Here is a 19,133-nt window from a genome sequence, read left to right as displayed (position 1 = left end):
GCACGCCAGCAGACGTCTTCAGACCCTGCTGCTGCCTTGGGACTGCTGCTTTTCAGAGTCAACCTGAGCTATGGCACGCTCATTGGTTCGAGTTACTTTTCGAACCCACAACAGCCTACACCCAAGCAGACCCCGCGGTGAGGTTCTGCTATCAGGCAGGGAGAGCTACCGTCTGCCGCTGTGAAGCCTTGTTTTGCAGGCGACTCCCAAGTCGACAGATACTTTTTGTTGTTGTTATCTGATGCCAACCTTGTCCCGAATCACACTGTCAGATTCTCAGCTCCTTTTTCGACCCCATGGACTGAAACAAAGTCGGCCATCATCTTCAATTTCTTTCACACATCCTCCACTGACAAGTTCTGACAAAATGTCGGGATATCGTTGTCAATGCCGTGCCCTCGGGCAATGGAGGCATTGCAAAGCTCAGGAGACCTGCGTCGGAGCACACTTCTGCCTCAACCGCTGTCACCACTGCCGGGTATGTCTGGTCTTCCACGACCCGAAGAACACGACGCTGACAAGACTTCCAATAGGTCGCCAACTGTGGCCCCATCCTCCTCGAGAATAAATACGACATTCCATCCGTACCATCCAATTCCTTTGAACCCACCCCCGGCACCGAAGAGGAGGACTATCCAACCGACATTCTTCCACCTGGTATGAGCATCCACCGGGCCTGGGGAAAGCAGGATAACTTTGTTCCCCGCACCCGCCCGCTTCAGCGCGCCAAAGACACTGGTTGTGGTTTTCCTCAGTACAATTGGCATGATGAGAAGCAGTAGAGCCGCCCCGACATCAGCTACAAAGAGAACCTGGAGAGGAAGCAAGAGGAATACTTGGATTCACTGATGTCGGTGGCGACTGAGGAGACGAGCTTCTACCACCCTGATAGTCCTCCCAAGACAAACAACCCTGATGGGACCACTGACAGTGAGGAGAAGACTGCTGGCAATGACAACAAGCTTGATAGCTCTGAGGAGGTTGAGAAGGCCATGGGTGCGATGACATTGGGCAGCCTTGATGAGAGAGCCGGAGACAGTAAGAAAGCCTAAGGCATCACCGGTGATCATAGCAAAGGGCTGGAGGAAGAGGATGATATAGGAAGCAGAGTAATATGGGCCTGTAATGTGGTAAAGCAAAGGCTTAGAGAGCTAAAGGAAAAGTTATTGTGACCCCACACAGGCGTGATAAAAGTCAGTCCCCCACTGCTTACCACGGTTGACAACTTCTCAGCTTAGTTTTCAACACTGAAACCTTTCCATCCCATCGATTACCAATCTGGTGAGTTAATCCGAAGTAAGCCATGGTCATACGCCATGAAATTCCCTTACGACCACCGTGAGGCCTGTTTCAGAACGTCTCGCTTGTCTCTGATGCTGTCATCAGCGATAACACGTGCTATTGTCTTTCTACTATTTAATTCAAGGCAAGTCCAACACCCGCAGCCTTTTCCATCACCATCACTTCAAAATAGACACCGGAAGCATCCAATACCACAACGCCGATATGCCCTACCGCTGTCAGTGCGCCAATACCGGGCAGGATTATGCCAAGTGTAAAGCTAAAGGGTATTGCTCTACCTACGGCGAATCAATAAATCGTTGCCCGATGTGTCAGGTACGTTGTATGCCCCGGTTCAAACTCATTGGTCCCTCAACCTAATACTCGAGAACCTTACTTCGCAAGGGACATCGCCGACCATGGACCCTTTAAACGCCATGAGAGAAAATATCCATTCAAATCATTTCTAGGTCCTCATCGGGACGCTTTCAGCTGCGGGAATATTAAAACGGACAAAGGTCTGAAGAATAATCTCGAGGAGTGGCTAGCTGCATTGGAGCGAGTGGCAATGGGCCAGGATACTGCTCAGGAACTTATGAACTTTTCGCCTTAGAGCTAGAACTGTGGACAACTTCAGTCGTGCTGGAATATCTGGGGACGGCAACAGTGTTGGTGGCACTGCTATCGTTGTGAACACAGGTAGGTGGACCTGTCAAGGAGCGCAAACCCGAGGACCAGTCAGTAAAAAACCAGACAGAGCAAGCCGGCGGCGGGAACAAAGTTAACGCTCGGAAGAAGAGATTCCAGCCAAACCAACATAAGAAGAGCCCAGTGTAGGTAGACGAGATGGGGAAGGCCTGGGGATGAGACAGTGGTAACGCTGATCGGGTCGCTAAACAAGTGGTCAGTGAATTGGGGAGATGTAAGGTTGGGTCAGGACATTAAGCAACAACCGCCAGTATTTACAGTCTTTGGTGAGTGATTGCTGTGGCACAGAAAGACGGCTCAAGTCTAAACCGTCGGGTCCTCCTGAGTTTAGCTACCTGCATCACTTTTGGTTGTTCTGATACGTACCTAGGTAGTTCCCAACAAGACATATCAAACCGCAAAGGGCGTTGTTCACTTTTTAACCTTTGCCTCTTCCCTCTCGCTAAACCGGTCCCCAAAGAGATCAAAGTGTGGCCGCATAACAATGGTGTACTTGACCAGCTCCTCCATGCAATCCACCAGCCTATCCCTGTTGGAGCTTAGCTTCAGTCGGTTTCCTCCATCCACAGGATCATTGGCATCCGTAAAGTGCGTCCATGCTTGCGGGATGGAACTCTGGTTTGGAATGGTAAACATTCTCATCCAACGGCCCAGAATACGCAGAGAGTTGACGGCATTGAACGACTGGGAACCGCCATTGACCTGCGCAATAGCCAGGGTCCTCCCCTGAGTGGGTCGGACAGAGCCGGTTGAGAGTGGGATCCAGTCGATCTGGTTCTTGAAGACGGCGGTCTATGCAAGAGTCAGCCAAAAAATTTACCCAGAATCTTTGTGGGAGGAGTCGTACTAAGTTCCCGTGTTGTTCGGGACTGATCCAGACATGCCCGTCACTCCACTTGCTAAGCTCCCGAAGCTCACGCACTTTGGGATGGTCGTGCTGCTCATCATCCTTGACTGGGAGACCTGCTGGATCGTACACTCTTACATCACAGCCGAGGCGGAAGAGAATGCGTGATGCCTCGTACGCAAGAAGCTTGGAGAATGATCTTGTAATTGTCAGCTAATGCGTATCCATCGGTAGACTCTTGTAAAAAAAAAGTAACTGACCGCGCCCGAAGACTTCCGTAGAGCACGAGGATCTTTAGCCTGTCCTTATTTTGGACGAGCAGCTCAGTGTCGACCATTTTCGCCGCTGTGGCCAATTCGAGCTTCGACACCCAATCTGATTCGGAGATTTCATCGCTCAAAAGGAACGGACGGTACCGCTTGCGTATGTCCTGGTCTTCATCGCAGGGACGGATTGCAAAGGATTTGAACTCGTACGTGGAGTCATGGGCTGGCTTCACATGCTCCCTCATCGCCTCTGTGTTGTTCAGGTCTCCCATGTTTCGAACTATTGTTTGCATGTGCCCTGTGAATCTGAGTCGGGTGGCCGGAATGAGCCCTCTCTTCAGGATCCAGGGAAATTTCATAAGAGAATTGTAAATGTTGAACAAAATGTAAACAATTTGGAAGATTCAGTGGCATGCCAAGTAATAGTTCCGTGGGAGAAAAGAAAACATTTCTAATATCCCCTTCACAAAGTGGATCCCGCCGAGATCTGAACTGTGGGCCAATCATCGTGAGGGAGTGACATGCCGTTGCACGGCAAACATCTATCAACTCCACACTAAAGAGCAACCTTGGAACGAGTCTGAAAACAGCAAATGCTTCTCCTCAGCACGATATTCACATGTCGACACCTGCCTCGCCTAAGGCTCAATGTGCCCTTGATGCTCACTCGATAATAACAGTCATCTCCCGTCTCTCCACCGGAGCCTGCTTTAACAAGTCATCCCCCCTCACACACTTGTCCAGCGAGACCTTGGGAATCACCAAGTAAAGCACCCCGACCCTCTCCCAAATCGAAGTACGACCCCTGAAACTCCTCACTTTTCTCAACGTCATGAAATGCGCCCCTCCATGGCCACTCTGCTCTTCAGGATTCCACCTCGTCGCATACATCAAAACACTCACCAGCTCCCCGTCAAAGTGCTTTTTTGTCCACTCCTCCTCCGTCATTTCCACACTCATAGCAACAAAGGACAACCTCCCAGCAATCCGATACTGTTTCGTATCCCACGGAACATTCTGGTCAGACTGAACTGACCTGCTGCCCACCCTGCCCGCCCTGGCTGTCCAATCCCATTTCTTCTTGCTTTCGCTAACTGGATGTCGTGTGGAATACTTCAGCACATACGGATTTTGGAGCACAATCGCATCTGGCTGTTCTGCATCGAGAGCTTCACCAGAATGGCATTCCCTCAGCCTCACCGTTCTTGCAGGCATGTTATTCTCTGCTAAAGGCGCCGAGTTGAAGACGTGAAATTCCGCTACCCAGAGGGGATGCGGGGGCTGCTTCACCGAGATGGCGTCAATTATGTCCGTCATGTTGGAGCAGTGCTCGATAGCGGGAGGAGCCCGCCAGGAAACAGGCCCCTCCCATCCTGCCCAGGTCCATGACGGAAGGTGTGGCCTTCGAGAGCAAGGCTCTGAGATGAATGTTGTTTCTGGCTGTATACTGCTCCGGTGATACCATCCGCTCGCTGACATGGCAAAAGTAACTTGCGTGGTGGAACAGGCTGGGACACTGCCGTCGAGGTAGAGAGGCAGGCCGTGGAGGAAGTAAAGCTCAGGGAAGCGTCTGTACATGCTGGTGATTCCCAAAAACGCTGGCAGGGAATCTGTACCGTGGGTCAACCTCCGGTGGGAGTACGCCCGAATGTGCTCGTTAAGTCCGCGGAGTTGCGCACGGAGGGTGGCGCTGAGGTGCGACGGGAAGCCATAGTCCAGACGGTATGGATCGTCCCCCCCGGTATGGACGGAACCTTCGGCGCTGCAGAATGGGCCTCCGCTCGAAGCGTCACCTTTGAAGATCCCACCTAGCATGAAGTCGGCCATGACAAGCTCTTCATCTTCCCGCTCTTTCCAGAGAACTTTGCTATTGGCCGCCCCGTCATCGTCGGTAAACTCTTCAACTTGTGAGAATCTGTGAAAGAGCTTAGTGTCGATACTCTCTTGAGCAGCCATGTTTCGACATTCCCAGTAGACTTGATGTTCGGTAAAGACGATGCGTCTGTTGGAGAGGATACCTTCCTGGTATGTCCAGCCTCGCGTCCAGTGGCTTGATTCGAGAATGTCACGGCGCGGATCTCGAAGAGTCGAGATAAGAACGTTCCCGCTGTCAAGAGTGTAGTGTGGCTGTGGTCTTCGGGGGGTGTCCCTAATACCCGGAAGACCGTGACCGGCACCGTTGCCGGCCGCGGCGACAATGGTTACTTCAGCTGCCTCATAGATGGCTGCCATTTTGGAGACCAGATAGGCCTTTTCATCACCGTCTGACTGGTTGATGCACAGCCTGTCGACCCAAAGGTATCGCAGTCCGATATCCTTCGTTGCACCAACGGCATCCAGGACGGTCCTTGGCCATTCAACTTGATCCTCAGGGCTTGTTCCCCACACGTAGCTCAACGCGGCGTAGGGAACCCCCCACGGTTGGACTTCTACCGTGGGAGGGTCCGCTTCGCAGTCAATCACCCTGAAGCCGCGTTCAACAACATCATCTGAAGTCCTGCTCCTACAAGCGTTCCCATGTTTCTTCATGCATTTATCCAGCCAGTCTCGCACGAGACCTAAATCCACCTCGTTTCGCAACTCCCTTGGACGCATCAACTCTTCAGGCGCCTCGTCAGCTTGCAACCGACATATCATTCCCACCGAGGGAACCTCTTTCTCAATCCAAGTATGCTCATGCCCCATCGGCGGCAGCCACTCCAAGTCAGGAACAACAATCATAAAGACCGAATCTTGAAGCTTATCCCACATCTCCTTCCATTCCTTTAACAGGTCAATTTGAAACAGCCAGCTCTCGCTGCTAGGGAGAGCAAGCAGCTTGTACTTTTCGTGCTTGTCTGGCTGCACCCTCATTTGCCGGAAGAACTGGCATAAAGGGCACTTTGTGTCTGGCTTCAGTCGGTCTTTGAAGTAATGGATAGGTACTGCGTCTTCAAAGTACCAAGACCCATCCTTTGCTCGAACCGGGGTGCTGCGGGGTTTCACCCCAGCTTTCAACTCTCCATTACGCCATGCTTCAAGAACTGAAGGGGCTTTGTCGAAGTAGTTGTCGAGGTCGAAGGCTTGACATTCTGCGCAGAGAGGTGAGGTTGGGTCGTGTCTTGGCCTCTTCTGTCCCGTCGGGCTGCGTTCTGGTGACTCGGGGTCGCTGTGCTCCGGTTCTCGTGGCTCAGGGTCCTTGCCTCGTTTTAGGGGGTTGCGAAGGTTTGTGACGGGCATTTTGGCGATATAACTCTCTCATCTGCAATAGGTACCTAAATAAACGCAGGCGAATGACATAGATTTATGTGTGAGTCAAGGTTGATCATTCTCTGGGCCAGGCAGACCGCAAGGCTGGACTGAGCACTTCCCTGCAGCGTCCGGTCCCCTGAAACGTGCAGTCGCCAAGAGAGCTCTGCCACCGCCACAGCCGAGGGTAACTCCTGGACAGCGAGCCTCGTTGTTTTTTCTGTGTCGTTAATGACTTATTAAGCCTCAACGTCAGAACTTTGCATTTCCTCGAACAAGATGTTCCCGAATCACCACCTCGATTCGAACCTTTGACCCGCCGACTCGAGCGACAAACCGTGTCACCCGATTGCCATGTATCAAACTCTGCGTGGAGAAGAATTCCGCGTCGCCCAACTACTTCCCGCAGAATTTGACGACGAAATCAGATGCGTCTTGGAAATAAGACCACCCGACATCAAGACTGCATACGAAGCTCTGTCATACCAATGGGGCGATGATAGCAACTTGAAGACCATCCACATCTTGCATCTTCGCCGTCCCCCAAACCCGCCCGACAACAGATTGGCAAGGGCTCGCTTACGAAAGGGGCTGTCCATGGTTATAACACGCCTCTATATCATCTTCGCCTGGTACCACATCCGCTCAATCGAATTCAGGCTCAACCTCCAATTGGCCATGATGGTCTTGAACTTGCATTTTGGTGGCACTGTTTGTCTCACAGATACCAGACGTTGTCGATGAGATGCTCGACACAAAACCGTGGAGGTTGGCCTACAGCTTTCGAGCGACTGATGTTGAAGACTTTGACTTTGACGACCTGCAAGTGACACCGAGCCTTGATCTGGCGCTTCGACATCTCCGATCGGGAACGGCTTCCCGGACACTTTGGATCGACGCGTTGTGTATCAATCGAAAGGGCGAGGCGGAAAAGCTAATACAGATTCAATGTATGCAGGCAATTTACGCCAATGCCTGGCAGGTCGTTGTGCGGCTTGGGGGGTATCATGGTATCACTGCTGAGAACAGCGCTTGCAGCGAAGCGGATTACTGTTTGCAACGCCACCAGATTGAGAAAGCCTTTTACGTATGTACTGGACTAGGCAGCTAGTGCTTTGTCTACTCCTGGCTATTTAACTTGGACAGGGTATTCGCCGAACAAGCTGTTGCCGGTCTGATCGACATCGACAAAAGAGGGTGGTGGGAAAGACTCTGGGTTATACAGGAGATGGCATTGGGTACAGGGAGGGTCCTGCGACAATGCGGCAAAAGCGTTTGTCATTAAACCTTTAGTGCGCCATGAGGCTGAAGATGATTGAACCGTTCGATAACATGACTGACCTTCAACGCACTTCCGCGGTAGCCATGCAGACATTTGTTGAAATCACAGAGTGATTTTGTTATCCGGAAGATCTGTTGCCTACAGGCTCTCTAATCAGACTATGGCTTGTTCAACTCATCTCTCGTGCCGCTGGCCAAGAGCGCAGGCAACAGTTCAGAAAGCAGAAGCTAGCACTCAGACTACAGTATATTCTCCTGAGGACCAGTGGCCACTTCAAGTGCCGGGATGTGTAAGACCGACTGTATGGTGTTCTCGGCATTGCGGGAGGCTCTGTAGTTGGAACTAAGAACAGAGCTCTGCCGGACTTCGTACTGAGATTGGGCCACGATAACACTCGGTCTCAGCTGGTGGCACTATGGCGTGGATTAACAAGGCTCCATATTCTTCTTTTTATCTGGGACCAGTCGTATACCTGGATCGCCCAGTACTGGCCCATCTTTCGGCCACGATTTGTTACCATGGACCAAAAGGAAGTTCACGAGGCAATTGCTCGCTCGTCCAGAGACAGTCACGATAATGCTCAGTTCTTCATGGACACGGCACAGTATCTGGGAACTCGAACCGGTAGATTGTCAATTCTAGATTGTGCTAGCTGCATGGCTGACCAGGATTTCCAAGCGCCCTCCTGGCCACCGGTTTGGACCAGACCCATCGATCACGATGCCTATGTATTTGTCATCGGTCAGGACTACGTACCTCCTGATAAGTTCCACTTCAGCACGGATTCAAGAACTCTTACTCTACAAGGACGGGCCCGAGGAACTATCAACGTTGTGCGCATCACCAACACCTCACAGCCCAATCACACCCAGCCGCTGCAGCGAGCATTTGAGACATGGCTGTATCTTCCCATGGAATTCAAAATAACAATGTTGGCAGACTTATCATTTCTACTGCTGTTTTTCAGAAACGTGTCAGCCACGAGGCGGACCGCTACCATCGCACTCATGAAGCGATGGTGTGCGGCTGGCAGCCCTGAAGGCACAATCGAGCATCAGATCAGGACTGTGAGACTGACTGATTGGGACCGGAATTACCCGATGTATCTGGTATGGCGTCTTTTCTTCAAGGCCGTCTGGCGGGAACTCCGGCATGGGCACTGGCGACGGACAAGGGTGCGTATGGTGTGGTTCGCTTTCGTCTTAGCATTGAGCTTCCCAGGTATACACTACGCGATTAATCACCTAGAATCGCTGCGGGTCATGTTTCGGAGAGCGATGTTCTCGATGAAGAACCGCGGCCAAGATACCACACTGGTTTATAGCTTCGACGCTAGAGCTGGTGAGATGGGCGTTCTGAAAGCGGGCGAGGCCGTTCCAGGTGATCAACTCGTCTTTGTTCCAGGATGTTACCATCACTTAGTGTTGCGAAAGCTGAGTGACATGAAGAAGAAGACGCAGTGGCGGTTGGCTGGCCTTGTTGCTATGGATCCCAAGGGTGGCCTCGAGCGAATAGATTGCACCGAAGCCCAGTGGGAACAGCACGAGAGGGATGGCACATTGCAGGAATCTTTAATTATATAGGAGAGGCATTCCGTCCTCTCCTCCCTTCCGGAACACTGGTGCCTCTCTATGCCGCTAGAATACTAGAACCCAGCAGCTCCCTAGATGTAAACCAACAACCTCGGTGACCCAACAAGTGCCGTAGGCCACCCCGACCGTCCCATCCCAGATGGAATCTACCCGAAAACGGGTTGTAACCCTCCCTTCTCCTCCCCAGATCCTTTTTCCACTTTGTCCTACATCGTCAGCACACTCCGCTGGGAAGCTTGATCTGCTGACTGTACCTCCATGCGGCTGCGCCTCCATTTGTGAGACACCAAACAGCTGGGGGCCAAAAAAGAGTCTATGTCTCACTCGCACACCATGATGCGACAAGGGACCTATTGGATCTGACTGGCTTGAGCCCATCTACCGATCAGAGCAGGATTACTGCGTGGCACTTTTCAGCGTTCATGAAGCCCAATGTCGTTACCTACCTACCTAACTAACCGTTAACCAAAAGCCGCAAAACTGAGCGACTGACGGCTTGCACGAAACTCTACCTAAATATGACAACAAAAGTCAGAGTTCAGCCCTCCAAGATGTATTTCCTGCGCAGCACCCACGTTATGATGGAAAAGTGTAAAGAAGAAGAAATTAAAGGCCGAAATCGGCATCCGTAACGTAAAACAAGCCTCAATGGTTCTAACCGTTGCCAAAGAACCCCACCCAGACACCTCATGAACAAGAAGCCTCATAATAAACTTCGTTGGCCCAAACCTAAACCCGTAAACTCAACGCTCAACACCACTCCTGCCATAACCCACCCGGTACCAAACTTGATCTGGCTGGGGCCAGTGTCAAGACCACTCCAAACCTCACTCAACACCCACCTCCCCATCTCCAAACCCCCGGTATAGTCCTGCACAAAAACGGCACCAAACAACATGGCAGCGTTACACGCCCCCATCCCAACTTCCCGGCCTCAACTCAAGAGGCTCAGCAAAGCGGCTCAGCCCCCTCCATGACCAACACCTACCTCACCACCAATCTCAAACTAACAGGGGCTTAATTCAGGTGCCTGCAAAGGTCCAATAAACTTTTCGTACCTATCCGTCAATCACGGCCTCACAGTCGAAAACATTTTACGTACAAAGTGGCAGGTGCTTACCTTACTTACCTATGCGGGCCAACAAAATAAAAACTCTGCTTCTTACATATTATCAACCCACCCCCACAAGGCCAAATGATCCCACATTCATGTGTCCCCAATCTCCCAAACTGCCATCTGACACCGAAATCGGACGCTGGGCTCACCCCCATTTGGAAGTCGAGGCTTGATGACAGCTGGCTGCACGTCCGGAAAAGGCTCCAGAAGAGCCTGTTCGTAAAGACATGCACTCGATTGGGTGACGTGGCTTTTGGTGAAAAGTAGTCAGACGGCGAGTGACAGCAAAACAAACTTCCACAATTCAATGGATTGTTACTCATCAATGATATTGAATGCTTTCATGAGAGAGACCATCATGATCATATCATCATAATATCCGCGGCCGCCAATTCCCCATAATCCACCCAACTGATATCAATAGCACCAAAATACACCACACACACACACACACACACACACACACACATCTCTTTTCATCCAAAACAAAAGGGGGTATCCAAAAACAAGAAAAGAAAATTTGTTGTACGTAGTAATCCCACCCCTATCCCTCGGTGGCGGTGGCGGGGGTATCTCTCATCAAAAGTCCTCCATTCCATCATCCAAAAAACATCACTAAAGAAACAAAAAAGAAAATACAAAATAATAATATTACACAGGCGACGTCCGCTCAGCATGTGACCTCCCCTCCCTCGTCAAATCCTCCATGCTCGTGCTCTCCTCCTGCAGGCTCTTGCTCCCAACCCACTTCCCAACTGTCGACTGCCGCCCGGAATACCCCTGATCCCGTCGAAGCGTATGATGATGCGGCTTGCCGTCGGTGATCTCGACCACGCTCATCCGTCTGCTCCTCCCAGAGCAGCAGCCGGGGAGGCTGAGCATAATGGCAGCCCAGAGGGACTTGCACGCCGCCCACGATGTGACCATGTAAATGATGGCGTTCCAAAATCCCTGAAGTGGTAGCACAAAAGCCGAGGCAAAGAAGAGCGGCTTGGAGACCTCGCCGCGGTGGACCATGCTGTAGACACGATTTCCAGAGGAAGGGATCCATGTGATGAGGAGGACGCTGAAGAAGAGAATGGAGCACTTGGCATATGACCAGGTCGCGTTGTTATTCTCCATGTTGCGCCGGCGGGCGTGAAGGTTGGGGGAGTTGCCGGTGGATATCTGTGTGGACTGGAAGCCACCGCTGCTCATCACACGGGCATGCTTGGCCTTTTGGGTGCTGCTCATCGTTGACGTCAATGTGGTTGGGCTTTCGGCGGCTTCGAGGTCATCGTCGTCGAGGGAGACACGTGCGTTGGCAGAGGGATCGGCGGAAATGTTGACAGAGTAAGAGAAGTTGGGGTCTTTGACCTGAGCCCCGGCAGGGGCACCTGGTGACTTAGTTCTTGAGTGAGCGGCTGCGATGGGGGCAGGTGGCTGGATAATCTCGGTGGTTTGGGTGACCTCCGTGGTCTTGAAGTTGAAGGCGGTGGAGAACTCGTTTGCAACAGGTGAGAACGGCTCGTTTCCTACCACTGTGCCAGTGCCATTGGAGGAGCTGAAGTTGAGCATCTTTCGTCGCTTCTGGTAGATTTCGCGCCCAGCCCGCAAGTAAATAAACATTGTGACGACGATGGAAAGCCTAAATCCTGTCAGCAATCGCCCAAAAGGCACCATGACAGCTTACATACCACACAGGCCCGTAAAACAGCGCAATTCTGTAGATCTCCCATTCGGGCCTCAACCAGCACCATAAGACGGCATTGCCGTATGGCCTCCCGTTTTGGTTTGAGGCAAAGATGAATGTGAATCCCGGAATGAATGGCACACCGTAGCAACAGACAAAGTAGGCGATCTCCATCCTTCTCAACATTCTTTGGTCATACTTGTGGTAGAATGTGAGCCACACATTAATGGCCATGGCCAAAGCCCAGTACGCATCGCCTTGCATAAATCTGCGAGAGGGATCTCGTCAGCTTTAACAGTGTACGGAACCAGTGGCACCATGGGTAGAGCTCACACTTGAATCAAGAAGCCTTGGAGCTGACATCCAAACGAGTTCTCGTCGCCGACATATGTTCTCGTCATGAGAGTGGCGACATTCGTCAACATGTTGCCAAAGGTGGCGTAGAAGACCATGCGGTTGACGGCGCGTTGGCGGAAGGCATCAGAGACGGAGAAGGTAACGAGGACGAAAAGACACCCCAACAGTGAGATGGCCGAGCAACCTTGCTCGATGGCAATGATGTGGTTCGCCTCGGCCTCAGTGAGGCCACGCATGGTACTCATGATGGCTGTTGCTTCTGGCATCCCGGGCCAGGCGATCGTGAATGAAACTCAGCAATGACACCCACACTCAGGGTCACGACGGCGGGGCGGGATCCCGCATATGTATCCGCAGTGTCCGGCACTTGAGGGACCTACTTGTTGACGTGGGAAAGGGCTCAAGGTCCTGGTGGGCCGCACGAGGCCAGGCGACGGCAGGCGGGCTGCAGTAAGGAAGAAAGAGTGTGGAGGGAGTGAAAATAGAGTTGACAGAAGAAATGGTGCCCACCACGACTGGTCAAGATGACGCTTATGAGAGACTCGGGGGCTGAGGAACAACCATTCCACTGTGCCTCCGTGCTACTGAGCCAGACTGGGATGTTGAGCACCAGCAACCAGGAACCGATTCGGGGGGGACTTGGTTAGCGCAGGGGTTTGTCATTGGCCCCGTTGAAGATGAGCGCGGACTCTTCTTCTGCAGCGCTATCGAGCATTGCAGTCGTGCCCCTCGAATTTGCTGCTGCCAAAAGCCCCGCGGTTGACCTTCATATCGTCCGAGGCCCTTGGCCACACAAGGAGAGGGGTGTGGAGGACAGAAGCAGCTTTTCCCCAAGGTCCATTCCTGGTTAGCCACAAGACTGCTTGTGCAGCTAAGGACGCCACACGGTTCTCTGATGCGACGCCTGTATCCCGGTTTTGGTGTGTCTACCCGCAGGCTAGAGTTCACAAAAGTCGTCTGATGTTCTGGTCTGTGCCGAAGCCGATATGTGCAACGGATGCTTCCCCTCCTACAGCTCCTTCGAACCTGGCCTGCCTTATGAGCAGTGGCGCGAGTAAGCAGCCATTGCGGGCGTTGCTCCTCGCCATGATTCTTTCTTACTAGGCAGACAGGCTCGCAGCTTGAGGACCGCACCAAACGCGGGCATTGGGTTTGCGATATCAAGAGACGAAGGGACGACGACATGCGGCTGGGTCGGGCCTGAAGTTGAAGATATCGGACCTGGTGCTCCGCATGTTGCTCCAAGATCTGGCATAAACTCCACCGGCTGGTCTCGACAGTCTTGTGTTTGTGGGTGTAATTATCTGGACGGCCGTTATGCTCCAGGATTCCCCAGAAAATAGCCCGAAACCACGTCGGTCATTGGATACCCCCTGTGATGGGGGGTTGGAGACGAGATGAAGCGACTTGTCCAAGTTGGTGATAGCTCACCGTCGTGCCCCTCCTCTTCCCGCAAAAAGGTTTTTTGAGGTTGCTAGCTGCATCGAGCCTTACCTGTTCAGGAGTCTAGCTTCTGCGCTGCGCATCTTGAGCCCTCACACTGCCGGCTTGCTTTCTTTTTCCTGGTGAGGTTCTTCAGATCGTAGTCAGCACCCGCATACCTCGTGGCAAGGCAGCGATATTTCGGCGCGTGTGAGAGGCCCAAGAGACTTCCACGTCAGGCACCTGAGTGCCAGTGTTGATGACGGGCTTGATAGGGGCTTGATAGGCTTGAGGATGGTGTGGCGAGCTGAAGGTGAAAGCTTTGAATGGGTAGGAATCGGACATATGCATCAACCATTGGATTCGAGCTGGGAGCTATCTCGCATCCCGGACTCGGTTGATGTCTGGTTCTCGAAACAAGACCATTGGACTCGCACGGTCGGCGCACAGACCAAACGAACGTCTGGATCCCAGCCAGCATCGCTGTAGCATCCCGCGTTGTTCACTTGTTGGCCGGTGTGCGACGTTGGGGTGTGGTGTGCCATGTGGGAATCGGCTCGCTCCCCCAGGCTGTCTCACCGCCATCCTTCACTGCCAAACCTGTGTGAATATTGCGTCAGTGCGGCGCCAACCGTCTGCAAGTGACATCTCTTGATCGAGACCCTTTTGTGACGGCGAGCATCGATAGTCGAAACTCTGCCGTCTGCCCAGAGCACCACCGGACAGCGTCGTGATTGTTGCTCGGATTCATCGTGACAGAGCTGACATGCACCGGAGGCATGAGGGATAAATTGGGTGTGAGGTGGCTGACTTGTGCTGCTCGCAGAGGGGCAGCTGCAGAGAGTATTGGACAAGCTGGTCCACATGCTGCGTGGTAATCCGGTATTTGATGATATGCTTGGTGGATGCATAGAAGCTGTGCCCCGAACGGGCTTTCCGCCCGATTCACCACCTCAGGCAGGGACTTTGTTCTGTGTGTGTTCTTCAGCAGCAGCACCGTTACCTGTTGCGACCGGGCCTCTGCCACTCTGGACGCCGACGGGCTGCTCGGGAGGCGGCGCAATGTACACTAATGTGCGCGATTATCGGAGGCATTCTGGAGTCCCTCAAACTGCTGTCAAATCGACTCGCATTGTGATTGATGAATGAATGGTCGAGGTCCAAAGTTGCAAGTTGGGGTTGCAGAGATCGCGTCGGCGGTACCCAAGCATTGCCAAGCGGTGCACGGATGGCATAGTTCAGAGACGATGTAACGGAGAAACCCAGTGACAGGACCCGCAATTACCAAACCCGGGGGGATCTTCTCCACTGCCTCCGCCTTTCTCCACTTGATCTACCCCGCTCGCTCTCAGCGTTCCCCTTCAACAGATTCATCACTTCATCACTTGGACTGTTGGACTGTTGGACTGTTTCGATTTCAGATGCAGAGCTAACGCAAATGCCAGTATCTGCTGTATGTGATGTATGCACCGAGCAGCAGGAGATGCACGACAGACTGAAGAATTTCCTAAAACATCCCGACAAGCCGCCCTGAGCCATGCACCATCTCGACCTGCTCCAAATCGGGCTCCTGCGCCGTCGTGGAAATGATCCCGCCCAAACTTGACAGTCATAACACAGCTTTTATGCATACAGCACCCTCACCTCTCTCCCTGACCGGTGTGCCTTCATATGCCCCGCAGAGTAGCAATGAGCGACCACCAGAAAAGCTTGCTCCTGGAGCCCAGCTTGTCGTTCCTGCGTGACAAGCTCCGACCGACATTGGCATCCACGATCTTAGCGTCGCATCATTGCCATGGCTTTCTCGGGCTGCTGTTGCAACCCGATTCTAGACCATTTCCGTTATAACGTCCTCCTCCAGTTGTTGGTTTGTAATACAGAACACACTATCACGGGGGTGTCGGCAGGGCTCACAGACTCCTGGCAACGCCACGCGACAGCCAGTCCGTGCTTCACCCCAGCGCTAGCTCTAGCCGATGTTGTAAAAGTTCGGAGATTCAGCTTCAAAAGGTCATCGTCTCCTTCAACTCGAGTTTGGTTTACCTCATGAGTTTTGACTCTTGAAATGAGGTCGAGATGATCGCGAAGCTGAGGTGTTGGCAGAGAGATCAGGGTGCCGTACTCTTAGGACATTGTCATAAAGCGACCAACATCACCAAATTCAGTCTCTACTTCCCAGGTCAAGTCAAAGCACTGTCCACTGTTGCCAGTGAATTTGTCTAGCTCCTTGGTACTAACTTCTTTACCAAACCGTTGGGTTTCCTCAACAGGGTATATCCCATCATCAACACATCAAGCAAGCCAAGAAGAGGGGAACTTCTAGGCATTCGCATGCACAGACTCGATTTCAAAGCCTCATCCGAAGACCAAGACTTCCACATCAGACCGGTGAGACAGGGATGTTGCGAGCCTACCCGTCATTTACTTGCATTTGGACCCCGACCAAGTGACGATAGGGCAGACGGCCCCGATTTGGACACTACACTAAGAGGGAAGAAAATGATCATCTCATGCGCTCTGAGGCTAGGAGAGGCTGAAAGTAGATCAACACGTGGACGCGCACAGCCTCTGAGAAACTGCTGATGATTCCGCTATACTTGACGCAATCCAGGGGCAGATTCAAGATCAAGCTCTTGGTTGTGAGAAGTGTTCCCGGCCTGTTTCGGTATATAGGGACAACTATCATTTGTCATTCAACATAACAGCGCACCACATGCCGAGATACCGAGCGCAGACATTCGTTATGAAAAACTCTCAGAGAGCATCATTCTTATGACTCGCTGCGAAGTCTTTGCTGGAGACTATCCTTCCAGTAAACATTTCCACATTGCGTCCAGATGAGCTTTAGTCTTTACCCAGGCTTCGACGTCAAGAGTCTCACAATATGATGATATCTGACCACCCGCTGTGCCCTCCATGGTAACAGCTCATCCAGCCAACAAAACAATTCGCAGTCTCATCTAAACAATTCTTAAGTACGCCTATATCGCTTCACAAATTGTCGTCAAAAATCAGGAACAGGACAGCAATGACAAGATCAGAACAGGTGCATTGGAGCTTTCCTATAGGAAATGAATCAAAAGACTCAGAGGGAGGCGTAATCGGCTTGTTAATCCTGCCACTGAGTCGCTCTCCTACGTGTTCATACAAGTGTCCGCCCCCACTTAAAAGGAACTGTTATTCTTTTCCAGTCAATGCAAGTTCCATAGGTAGTTGCATCACTCAGACCTACCGAGCCCCTTGAATCACATCCTATGTACACAGGAACAGAACCAAATTCGATTTACAAGGGAGCTTCGTAATCGATAACACGATTTTGACCTCCCGACAGAACCTCAAAGCTAGGTAGGTAGGTAGGTATTCCTACACATGCCCTGGGCAAGAGTTCTGAAGAGGCGGATGTGGACCATCTGCCCGAAGTCTGATGCAGAAAACTGACAGCCCCTTTAGATGTCTTTCTGCTTTTGATTTATCCCAAGTCGAGGATCCCACCGCCTTACATCAAAAAAATGACTTTCATACCTACCAGCCCCTCGGTAAGCTTTCCATTGCTCGTAACCGATCACATATCTAGACCCATTAGCCCAACCAGGCGAGGCCAACACTTTTAATTCTAGCCCAGAAATCCTGTTTTGTCTTGCTGGAGACCTTGCAGCACACCGACACGAGATCCAAAAAAGTCACGAATGGGAGAGAACATCATGCCTGAGAAAAAGACCAAACTAACGGTTTTAGCTGAGGAGTGAGGCGGCCAGCTTGTCTTGTCTTGTTTGAACTACATCCTGTTGAGCAGCTCTATTTGGCTTGCGGGAGAATACTGCGTTCCTATCAAGTTGATAAAAATAATTAGATAGAAAGCTCCCAACACCTATGCTCCCGCTGGGGCTTGCACAAAGAGTGCTGAGGATATCTACATGATAGCAAAGACTTCAGTCGCCAAGTCGATAACGTAAGTGCTACTTGACGTTATGCTTGATCTAGATACGATGCGCGGTAAATGTTCAGGAGCCTTTCCTTGGCCTGTTACTTGAAAGACTTTGATGCATTTATTGAGTCAGTAGGTACGGCATATAACTGATTTCTACGTCCACCCTGGACCCAATATACTTACCTTAGCTGTATCGTCTGTGAGGTAGGATTAGACTCTCCATTACCCTATCCCAAGTTTGGCACTAGGGCATCTCTCCGGGATGTAGTTCGGACCCGGGGTTAGTTCCTAGGTAATACGGTGGTTAAGTTGTCCTCGAGTCTGTTAAAACCTCGCACGCCCGAGTGATAGCAATAGCTCATACTCAATATCGGAGCGAAGAAATGCACATTATTCAACAGTGTATGGAGGTTAAGTTTTAATCTCTTTAGTACCTTAGCTGGATACACCAGTGGAATGGGCTTCAAGGTTCGCTCGTTAACAACGGCCTAAGCCTTGTTGCTTTCTAATCGTGCTCTAAGTTTTGGGTCTGCCTTCGAGGCTCTGCTTAACTCAAGAAACGGCCTCGTCACCGATAGTTGAGAACCCAAATTCCAGGTGCCAGTGAGCTTCCCATGATATATATCCAAGGCTTTCGCTTCAATACCCAAGGTACCTGGATTTCGTGAGAATTAGTTGATGAGTGGAGAGAAGACTTTCAGTATAAGGACAATATTGCATCACAATGCTGAATGTTGTTGAAGGTTGCCAAAGGCAGTGAATCATGTCCTCCAGGGTTCAGGGGGTGGCTGGATGACTCGGCCGACGGCGCCACGGTGGCTGGAACCCATCACAAAGAGCGGTGTTGTTGGTCCCAACAAAGGTGTCGGTGTGCATCTTCATCTCCACCTATGATAACGGATCTCATGTCCTCGATTAGTTTAGATGATCTCTGATTTGATAGAGCGGTCTCGGTGATGGTGTGCTCATCTCTTAGCCTGCCGTGCTGCGCCCAAAATGTGAGATACCAGCCACCTGAACCCGAAGCTGGTTGATATGGCTTACGCCAAATCAGTGCCTTTGCCGGGTGAATTATCCCCCGAGCTCCCGGTTTCGGCTTCCATCACGATGTTTGACAGCTTGGATCTCGCATGCGGCCCTTGTGCATGATGGTCTGCATGGCAAGTGCAAGGAAGCTTGCTATACTCCGAGATCGGAGCCGGTGGTAGCAGTTGGGCCTATTCGCAAAGTCTCAATGTTTTCACAACAGTGGCCCCGTGACCCAAAGGCCAGAACATTTGGGCTCAGCATTGGGCGCCTTTTAATCTCCCCTTGTCAGAACTTGTGCGCGTTCCCACAGATCTTGTGTCATGTTGGAGGTGGGTCGATACCTAATATCTTTTGTGTTCCATGCCATCCCATGGAGCTGTTCCGATGGGGGCGTCCAATGTCTC

General features: G+C 51.7%; 5 protein-coding genes across 5 annotated transcripts; 2 read left to right on the top strand and 3 right to left on the bottom strand.

Moving 5' to 3' along the window:
• The first annotated feature begins 77 nt into the window (after positions 1-77).
• Positions 78-1,159, top strand: QC764_512557 (uncharacterized protein). The gene is made up of 2 exons (XM_062948476.1): positions 78-478; positions 534-1,159. The coding sequence occupies exons 1-2, from the start codon at positions 242-244 to the stop codon at positions 780-782; spliced, it is 486 nt and encodes a 161-aa protein (XP_062798724.1). The 5' UTR covers positions 78-241; the 3' UTR covers positions 783-1,159.
• Positions 1,160-1,858: 699 nt separating this feature from the next.
• On the bottom strand, positions 1,859-3,461 carry QC764_512560 (uncharacterized protein; the record flags this gene model as incomplete). Its single annotated transcript, XM_062948477.1, has 5 exons — positions 1,859-2,173; positions 2,222-2,292; positions 2,356-2,781; positions 2,837-3,035; positions 3,097-3,461. 3 exons carry the CDS (start codon positions 3,459-3,461, stop codon positions 2,401-2,403), a joined length of 945 nt encoding a protein of 314 aa, XP_062798723.1. The 3' UTR covers positions 1,859-2,173; positions 2,222-2,292; positions 2,356-2,400.
• A 304-nt stretch (positions 3,462-3,765) lies between these two features.
• On the bottom strand, positions 3,766-6,321 carry QC764_512570 (uncharacterized protein; the record flags this gene model as incomplete). The annotated part of the gene is made up of 1 exon (XM_062948478.1): positions 3,766-6,321. One exon carries the CDS (start codon positions 6,319-6,321, stop codon positions 3,766-3,768), a length of 2,556 nt encoding a protein of 851 aa, XP_062798722.1.
• A 363-nt stretch (positions 6,322-6,684) lies between these two features.
• Positions 6,685-7,508, top strand: QC764_512575 (uncharacterized protein; the record flags this gene model as incomplete). Its single annotated transcript, XM_062948479.1, is given in 3 exon segments — positions 6,685-7,041; positions 7,055-7,417; positions 7,434-7,508. The coding sequence occupies 3 exon segments, from the start codon at positions 6,685-6,687 to the stop codon at positions 7,506-7,508; spliced, it is 795 nt and encodes a 264-aa protein (XP_062798721.1).
• Positions 7,509-10,596: 3,088 nt separating this feature from the next.
• Positions 10,597-14,975, bottom strand: QC764_512580 (uncharacterized protein). The gene is made up of 3 exons (XM_062948480.1): positions 12,327-14,975; positions 11,998-12,261; positions 10,597-11,948 (listed from the first exon to the last, which is right to left on the bottom strand). Exons 1-3 carry the CDS (start codon positions 12,614-12,616, stop codon positions 10,973-10,975), a joined length of 1,530 nt encoding a protein of 509 aa, XP_062798720.1. The 5' UTR covers positions 12,617-14,975; the 3' UTR covers positions 10,597-10,972.
• Positions 14,976-19,133: the final 4,158 nt, after the last annotated feature.

This window comes from Podospora pseudoanserina, chromosome 5, assembly GCF_035222485.1.
Source record: "Podospora pseudoanserina strain CBS 124.78 chromosome 5, whole genome shotgun sequence".
Lineage (NCBI taxonomy): Eukaryota > Fungi > Ascomycota > Sordariomycetes > Sordariales > Podosporaceae > Podospora > Podospora pseudoanserina.
Note: the sequence above shows the minus strand (reverse complement) of the source record. Positions and strands in the feature narration are given on the sequence as shown.

What these genes read in the sequence shown, in the direction of transcription:
- QC764_512557 (XM_062948476.1), top strand. Translation starts at nt 242, where the DNA reads ATGCCAACCTTGTCCCGAATCACACTGTCAGATTCTCAGCTCCTTTTT. An exon ending in ACCGCTGTCACCACTGCCGG is followed by an intron (nt 479 to 533) that starts GTATGTCTGGTC and finishes GACTTCCAATAG; the next exon opens with GTCGCCAACTGTGGCCCCAT.
- QC764_512580 (XM_062948480.1), bottom strand. Translation starts at nt 12,616, where the DNA reads ATGCCAGAAGCAACAGCCATCATGAGTACCATGCGTGGCCTCACTGAG. An exon ending in CAAGGCTTCTTGATTCAAGT is followed by an intron (nt 12,262 to 12,326) that starts GTGAGCTCTACC and finishes TCCCTCTCGCAG; the next exon opens with ATTTATGCAAGGCGATGCGT. An exon ending in CTGTTTTACGGGCCTGTGTG is followed by an intron (nt 11,949 to 11,997) that starts GTATGTAAGCTG and finishes GACAGGATTTAG; the next exon opens with GCTTTCCATCGTCGTCACAA.